The 7,990-nt window shown below is 27.0% G+C and overlaps 2 protein-coding genes across 5 annotated transcripts; one reads left to right on the top strand and one right to left on the bottom strand.

The window, feature by feature from the left end:
* Positions 1–141: 141 nt before the first annotated feature.
* Positions 142–1,989, top strand: LOC122536987 (zinc finger C4H2 domain-containing protein). 2 transcript variants are annotated; one of them, XM_043669849.1, is made up of 5 exons: positions 142–500; positions 678–849; positions 920–1,101; positions 1,163–1,372; positions 1,533–1,989. In XM_043669849.1, exons 1-5 carry the CDS (start codon positions 442–444, stop codon positions 1,660–1,662), a joined length of 753 nt encoding a protein of 250 aa, XP_043525784.1. In that variant the 5' UTR covers positions 142–441; the 3' UTR covers positions 1,663–1,989. The 2 variants fall into 2 exon arrangements, with proteins under 2 accessions (XP_043525784.1, XP_043525786.1); XM_043669851.1 differs by having other exon boundaries at positions 145–500; positions 1,163–1,363.
* Positions 1,990–2,626: 637 nt separating this feature from the next.
* LOC122536986 (major facilitator superfamily domain-containing protein 8) lies at positions 2,627–6,555 on the bottom strand. 3 transcript variants are annotated; one of them, XM_043669848.1, is made up of 10 exons: positions 6,052–6,555; positions 5,598–5,816; positions 5,370–5,517; positions 4,388–4,577; positions 4,146–4,234; positions 3,861–4,080; positions 3,684–3,783; positions 3,483–3,617; positions 3,305–3,414; positions 2,627–3,221 (listed from the first exon to the last, which is right to left on the bottom strand). In XM_043669848.1, exons 2-10 carry the CDS (start codon positions 5,627–5,629, stop codon positions 2,731–2,733), a joined length of 1,515 nt encoding a protein of 504 aa, XP_043525783.1. In that variant the 5' UTR covers positions 5,630–5,816; positions 6,052–6,555; the 3' UTR covers positions 2,627–2,730. The 3 variants fall into 3 exon arrangements, with proteins under 3 accessions (XP_043525783.1, XP_043525781.1, XP_043525782.1); XM_043669846.1 differs by having other exon boundaries at positions 4,334–4,577; positions 6,052–6,552; XM_043669847.1 differs by having other exon boundaries at positions 4,334–4,577; positions 5,598–5,804; positions 6,052–6,552.
* Between the last annotated feature and the right edge of the window lie 1,435 nt (positions 6,556–7,990).

Genomic DNA, 7,990 nt, shown 5'->3' with positions numbered 1-7,990 from the left:
ATAGTTACCTTTATCAGAGAAGCATTCTTAATGGCATGCTTGATTTCAAAGTAAACCGCTCTTTTTATCTTTCATTAGTTCATCGATGTATCGTTGTATGGCGCGCGCATTCATCTGCATCTTGAAATTCGTTGTTTCTGATCTATCAAAAGATACTTGTCACTGTGATTTATGGTATGAATTATGTTCATTGTGTTGAATGTCAACGGAGTTAGTTAATTTTTGATAACATATAATTAACCAACCCGGTGATCTCGTTCGTTTCTCAATAAAAGTGCTGTGCATATAATAGCCCGATAATTCTACTCTAAATATCTCGTCCACGATGCCTTGACGAAAGGAATTTAGCTTCTGAATCCACTGCATTTATTTAATAAACAAGCTAGTAATCCTTCATTTGACAGGACTTGCCTAAACAAAAGTATCAGAAAGCGTTTAACAATGTCAGCCACCGAGACTACGGTCATTTTTGCAAAACTGGAAGCACTGAAAGATATCAAGTATATATACATACATACACACACACACACAGATATATATGCATAAAGCCACAATATATATATATTTTATATTATTTTATATTTTCAATAATCAAAAATCTTATGCAACATCGATACAGTAAAACAGTGTTTCTTTTTCTAAAATGAAATGCTGATGTATTCTGTGTATTTTGTTAGATCAAAAACACTTCAACTAGAGAAGATGAAGCAAAGAATCCTGCAAGAGGTAGAACAAACTGAACAAGAAGAGAAATGTTTACTCGAGTACAAACAGGAAATGGATCTTCTTATGCAAGAAAAAATGGCACATGTCGAAGAATTACGACAAATACATGCAGATATAAATGCGGTATAATTAAATATAAATCCAATATCTTTGTTCTAGATTATAGGTGTAACTGTTTATGTAACTGTGATAGATGGAGACTGTCATTAAACAAGCAGAAGAAGCTAGAAACAAAGCAAGAGAGACTGCAAAATTAATCCATAATAATGATTATCAACCTCTAAAACACGATATTGATCGCATGCGTAGGGAATTTTTAGGATTGGAAAGATTACCAGAATTATACGAAACAGAATCTGATCTCATTTCACCAGAGTAAGTTGAAATATGACTGTTTTTAATTGGATTATTACTAATAAAGATTTATTGATTATAGCTACTTTGATCGTCCAATGCAGAAAGCAGAATGGAGAGTCGAAGTAAGGGGAGAAGATTTGTTACCCCCACTTACTCTACACCATCCTGGTCATCCAGGTGGTTCCACACCTTTCCTAGCTCCTCAACCTCTTCAAGGTCCAAGTAAGCCAGAACCAAGACCATTGCCACCAGCCCCAGGCCCACCTGCTCCAACATTCAGGTACCACTGGTATATCGCAATTTTATATTATATTTCTATACAATATATAAGTCACATTAGTCAAATAAGTGTGTTAAATCATGCTACTGATGACAGTATTAACAAAAAAATATTAATATTCTGTATACAGCAATATATTAGTTTTCATGTTTTATATCTTTGCTTGTAGGCAACAACCACCACCTATGAAATCATGTTTATCATGTCATCAACAAATTCATAGAAATGCACCAATTTGTCCCCTTTGTAAAGCTAAATCTCGATCGCGTAATCCCAAGAAGCCAAAGAAAAAAGACTAATTGTATTCATAAGTATTATTTATATGAAACATCAAGCATTTCTGCCACATAATTTTAAGGGTACGTTTTTTTTTTTCGTTTTTTTTTTTTAATAACAAAGTAGCTCGAATACTGTAAAAACATGCATTCATGCAAAATCTATAAAAGTGTTTGCAAAATGTATGTATTTATAGTAATGTTTTTAACTTTTCTTACAATTTTATCCTTGATTTTTATAATACTTGTATCGACAGTTATAAGACAATTGAAATGTCACAATGGTTGATAATTAAATAATTTTTACTTTCAATAAGATGTACAAATAAATCTAAATAATTCTTATGATTTCTTAAATAAGTTTTTATATAATTTTTATAAAACAATTCCAAATTAATTTTTTTAAATACAAACAAATAATATAAGTAATATAAGTAATATAAAATATTACTTTAGACACATTCTTTATTGCACACACTGTTTAATAATATAATTTTAACATTTTAGTAAAACATTTTAACATTTAGTAAACATATTTCACTAACTAAAATTATCCTACCACAAAAAGTTATGATTCTTTTTTAACTTATCCAACTATTTTCGTTTACTCATTCGTTTATTTGAATATATAAAACATCATTCAATTATTTATGGTAAGTACTTACAAATTCAGATTATTCTGTGAAAGACATTTGCTATCAAATTTAACTGCACTCTTAATTTGGTATAAATTGAACTAAATATCAGTCTTCTCTTGCTATTATGACAATTTTGTACTATATATTATTTTCATTTTGTAATCTTACTTTCTCTACAAGATTCAAATATTTAAAAAACTCACGACTTACATTCTTTTAAAAATTACATTCTTACAATTCTAATTATATTCTTGCATTGTTTTATATATATATTTATTTATAATCTACACATTTATATATGTAAAATATGTATTAAAAATCTGTAAATATCCATAAAAAATATATCTGCATTTCGTAATATTAGAATTGTATTTATACCCAACTTTTAATGGCAGTTGCATGTAATCAATATACTTTCGTAAAATATAAAATCGAATTTTGAGTATAATATTTGTTACACTTTGTCATATCTCTCATATTTATTATTTTCCTGTGTATCATTTGATCCTTGAGCATCATTAGATTTAAGATGAACTAATGGGATTTCCGCATCTTTTGGTAAAATTGCTTTTGGCGGAACTAGTCGTTTGTTTACGATTTGTAACCATATCATACATACTATTAATGTTAAACCAGTAACACCAAACGTATGATATGTTCCAAAACGATTATAAACTACACTAACAAATATTGGACCTAACACACGAGAAGCACATCCAGCACCTGTCATAAAACCCATCCAAACTCCTTGTGGACGAGGTCCTAATACTTTACTAAAGATAGTTTGTATTAAAGTAACACCTAACGGATATCCTATAGTGGTAAATCCATATCCAATGAAAAACTGTGTAACAGTAAGTTGCGGTGTATAAGTACACCATTCTTGATTACGTGGGCATCCTACAATGTCTGTGCCATTCGCATCTTTTGTAATGTTGTTAAATGCTGTAAAATAAAATAATTTTAATGTCTCTAAATTTAAATAGCAATCTAAATAGTATATTATATTTATTTCTATATCTATTTACGTCCATAATCAGCAATTTTCGGTGGATCTGGTCCCCACGGAATATATAAAATCCTCCCTATTACCATAAATAAAAATCCACCCCATAACATTACCTTACGTTCGTTAAATCTAAAAATATTTAAAACATAAATAATGAGTCACTTTTTTGTAATGTATCTCTATAAAAATGTTTATACCTTTTGCTTAAGGGTTCAATCATAACGAATGTAATGCATGACATAATTGCTCCAATGCTCATCAATAAACCCATATAATACAAAGATTCCGTTTTTGACCACGCAAATTGATCCATAGTTAAAGAAGTACCAAGTCTATAAATGGAAAGATGTAAAATATGACACATGAAAAATGATTTTATATTTTGAAATCATACTAACGTTTCAAGAAGAACAAAATTAAATACTAAAACAAAAAAGGCACATATTAATGTTAAAGCAGCGAGATTGTCTGGTTTTATAGCCTTCAGTGTTTCCTCCTCTGTAATTAATAGATAAACTTTTCAATTAAATATTAACGTATCTAATTTTATCATTAGTTAATTTAAACACATTTACCAGTTTGTTTCCCTTCATTTCTCATTGCTTCACGAATAGCAATTCGATGTTCCTTAAAATTCCATGGAAGGAATAAAACAAAATTAAGAATTCCCATTATAACATTTATCCAACCTGTCATAGTGTACATATTAACAGGTATGTTTATGAAATGTAGCCCCGTTTCTCCAAAAGGTGTAACAGCAGCTTGCAAACCAGGTCCTACCACAAATCCTAGTACCTAACATATTTTAAAATAAACTATATACAAGTTAACACTCATAAGGAAATGTTAAATTAAATTACCTGAGCTAGAGATACCATAGAAACAGCATGTGTTCTTTCTACAAATTTTGTAGCTGCTGAGAGATAAGACCTAGCTACCGCAATGTTAGCTAAAAGCATAATATTAATATAAATATCGAATATAAATATAAATAAAGACCGAAATTTTTATTTTAACTTATGATGTCAAAATCAAATAAAATGCTAACCAGAACTAACTCCAACCAAGAATCTAGCAACTATCATATACATTTTTCGATCACCTGGTATAATCTCAAGGACACTATATAATCCTGATGCAAATGTAAATAAAAGTAATGTTGACAAAAGTGGAAGTCTTATAGAACCTCTCCTATCTCCCCACCAGCCTACTAAAGGAGAAAATAACATTTGTCCCAAAGGGTTCGCTGCAACTACATATCCCATGAATTCTTTACCAGCATTTTTGTCTAACTGCAACATCAGTGCATATTAAATATTAATATTAATATAATATAGGATATTAATATTATACAGCATGGTCTGTTTAAGTGAGATCACCTAAATATCTTTTTGAATTATGATGACGCAGAAAATTTTTTTTTCCAAAGTCATTTTTTCAGAATTTCGTGATGAATAATTGAGATTAGAAATGTACCTTTGTACACTCGAATTGCTTTTTTCAAATATAACAACCACTTTTACCATAAATGAATATTATATCTTTCTTGCGTTAAGTATTTCGTGTGCTGATTTCAAGCTGCTAGAAGAGATTATCATTGACGATGTAAAAAATGGTAAACCTCTTTCTTTATTATGAAGCTCTCGATTGTCGCGTCCTGGCCAAGGTTTATAATCTTGATAGAAATAAATGTATATAAAAATAAAATAAAATAAAATTTATATAATAAAATTATAAAATAACATAAAATTTTAATTTTCAAGGTCATGTACTTTACATATCTGGAATTTTTTTACTAACTACATAATAAAATTTTTAAAAAAAGAAAATAAGTAGTTTTATGAAAAAAAACATCAATCTTGAAAACTCCGAAAAAAAGAGATGTTGGAGAAAAAATATTCTTATCAGGTATTAGCCTTTTAATATCATTCATATTAAGCGAAAAATATTTTTTACATCATCACAATTCGAAAAGATATTTAGATGACCTCACTTAAATAGACCTGTAACTTGGATAATAGACAGTATAATGAACTATATATTAATTTTATTTTTATTATTATACATTTATCTATTATATTTACCTTATCAAGATATGGCCATACTCCTGTAAGTATAATACTAAATCCAAGAGACATGAGAAACATGGTAAAATAAATTGCATAAATACTTCTCCATCGTTCTTTTCTTTCAGCAACAGTTTCCAATTCATCATCTACAGGAATAGTATTTCTATCAAAATAAAATATTAGTATATCAATGTATCAAAATAATTAAATATTCAAAAATTTTTATATATTTTCGTATACTACCTTTTTTGTAGTAATTTTCTATACCAATCCATTAAAATATCATATAGTATTTACTTAAAACAAAGAAGCACACTTTTCTTATGTAAGTATAAATTTTTTTATTACAATTATAAATTTAGTAGAAATATAAATTTCAATCCCCCATAACTTTTTTAATGTTATCTGATGTGATCTTCTGTCTAATTTACAAGTTATCCGATGTTCTATCTACAATATAATCTACAATATAATAATATATAATTTTAAATATACATTTTATTCCTAAAAATAATATATATGTATCCGTTAATATTGTTAAATTTTTATTTAAAAAAAAAGTACTGATTAAAATATTGTAATGCTTTTTTTAAACATTTGAATTTTGTGAAAGCAGTATTTAAAAAATTGTTATTAATACAAAATATTATAAAATATTTATATTCTGAAAACTGAAAAAAAATAAGATAATACTCACTCTCTTTAATAATTAAAGTACTAAATTATCGTTTTATCAGCGTATTTCAGTTAAACATATTTTATACGTCAGAGATAAAAAGTTCTGGAATGCAGTACTTTGTACTTGCTAATTCCTCTTAAAAATTTGCTTGTACACATGTCATTTGAGAATATCACAGCCAGACTAAATTCATCGTCGTCGGTTGAGTAAAAAAAAGATTGAATCCTGCGTCACCGCAAGTGTTTACTGAATTTATCCATGTCAAGCACTCATAAACACACTTGCAATGTATCGTCGCAAGTTACATTCAAGCACAATCAAATGAAAATGAACACTCAATTGATTGACGTTGTATTGTGAACTATATGCATTTCACTTGCTTACATACATCAATATTAATCACTCTTTCTTAACTATCAATCTTTGTTTCAATTCGACGCGTATATTTCTGAATGAATAGCTAACTCGTGATATGTTTCTTTTCTTTGTTCAATTACATTCAATGATATAATGATATACCAAAAATAAAGAAAGAAACATATACCTAATGAAACAAGTGATTGTCTCATTTAATGTATTATTCTATGTGTATATTTGATATATTATTCCATGTGTATATCTTACATTTTATGAATATGTATATATGTATTACGATATCTTGCAATAATATTATATATAAGATAATATACATAATATAGTACATAGTATATCCAGAAGCAGATAGTATATATCTTTTTATATCAGAAATTTTATCATTTCATGGTAGAAAAGCTGATGGTAAATACTAAATATTATGAAGAAACTTCTGTTGTAAGTTTATTATATACGTTACGAATTTTCTGTAACAAATATTTTCTTAAATTACATTTCTAAATATCTAGGTTATTTAAAGGAAAGATAGTTCATTCTTATTCTTCTTCTGTTTTTCAAGTATCTCAAATATCAAATTTTATTGCACATTTCAAAAATAGAATTTCATTAGAACAACACTTATTATTAAAATAAATTTTAAATAAAAAATAGCATTTAATATAAAAATTTTTAATATTATTTAGTTAATGTTTGTTTGGATCAGTTATAAAAGGTTCACTTTACTTCATTGTATTGAATATTAAACATTAGTTTATTTTAAAAATCAAATTATACAATAATTAATAAAAATTATGTAATAAAAAAAGTATTAACATTTTGATGGAGAAATTATACACATTGCGTGCTTAAATACTTTATTATACAATAAATGGTTACAAGTAAGTTATGAAAATATTTACAAAAATTTATTTGTGGATTCAATTATCATGGATAAGGTCTATAGCGGTGATGAGAATATCTATTAAAATGTCGCCGTCTGTCATTCCTATCATTATTATATCTTCCATTCATAGGGTACGGGTCAATGATTGGTGGTTTTTTTAATTCCATATTTTTAATTTTCATAAATTCTGCTTCTTTCTCAGTATATCGATCTTTAAATTCATTTTCACATTCCTCTAAAAATTTCTTTTGTTCATCAGTCAAATTTTTTTCTCCCATATTTATATTTCCTTTCTTTATATTTATGTAATCTTGATAACAATAATAGTAAACAGCTGTAAAATCATTACACAATTTTAAAATCCATTATATGAAAAATATGCTATTTTTAAAATAAGAACAATGTCTTTTTATTTCAACCTTTCTATTTTCAATGTTATTATTGCTTATTATTTCAACATGCAACTTTTTGTTTTGTCTATGCAACAAGAATACTAATGTACTTTTCAATACAGATATATTTTAGAAATTTTTCTACATTACACAATATACATTTATTACCTCTATCCTGATTATTTAACTCATTTATTCACTGACAATTTTTATATTTGTTAAATATAAACTCGTCCCTTCACAGAGAATAACTCCGAAATTTAGCTTTCTAGGTTATATTTATGTTTGTAAAGAAAGATCAAAATTTTGT

The sequence above is a fragment of the Frieseomelitta varia genome, unplaced genomic scaffold (genome assembly GCF_011392965.1).
Source record: "Frieseomelitta varia isolate USP_RPSP 00005682 unplaced genomic scaffold, Fvar_1.2 scaffold_881, whole genome shotgun sequence".
Lineage (NCBI taxonomy): Eukaryota > Metazoa > Arthropoda > Insecta > Hymenoptera > Apidae > Frieseomelitta > Frieseomelitta varia.
The sequence above is the reverse complement of the archived record's forward strand: the minus strand, read 5'-3'. Positions and strand labels throughout refer to the sequence as shown.

What these genes read in the sequence shown, in the direction of transcription:
- LOC122536987 (XM_043669849.1), top strand. Translation starts at nt 442, where the DNA reads ATGTCAGCCACCGAGACTACGGTCATTTTTGCAAAACTGGAAGCACTG. An exon ending in GAAGCACTGAAAGATATCAA is followed by an intron (nt 501 to 677) that starts GTATATATACAT and finishes GTATTTTGTTAG; the next exon opens with ATCAAAAACACTTCAACTAG. An exon ending in TACATGCAGATATAAATGCG is followed by an intron (nt 850 to 919) that starts GTATAATTAAAT and finishes TAACTGTGATAG; the next exon opens with ATGGAGACTGTCATTAAACA.
- LOC122536986 (XM_043669846.1), bottom strand. Translation starts at nt 5,629, where the DNA reads ATGGATTGGTATAGAAAATTACTACAAAAAAG. An exon ending in AGAAAATTACTACAAAAAAG is followed by an intron (nt 5,518 to 5,597) that starts GTAGTATACGAA and finishes TTATTTTGATAG; the next exon opens with AAATACTATTCCTGTAGATG. An exon ending in TATGGCCATATCTTGATAAG is followed by an intron (nt 4,578 to 5,369) that starts GTAAATATAATA and finishes CTGATGTTGCAG; the next exon opens with TTAGACAAAAATGCTGGTAA.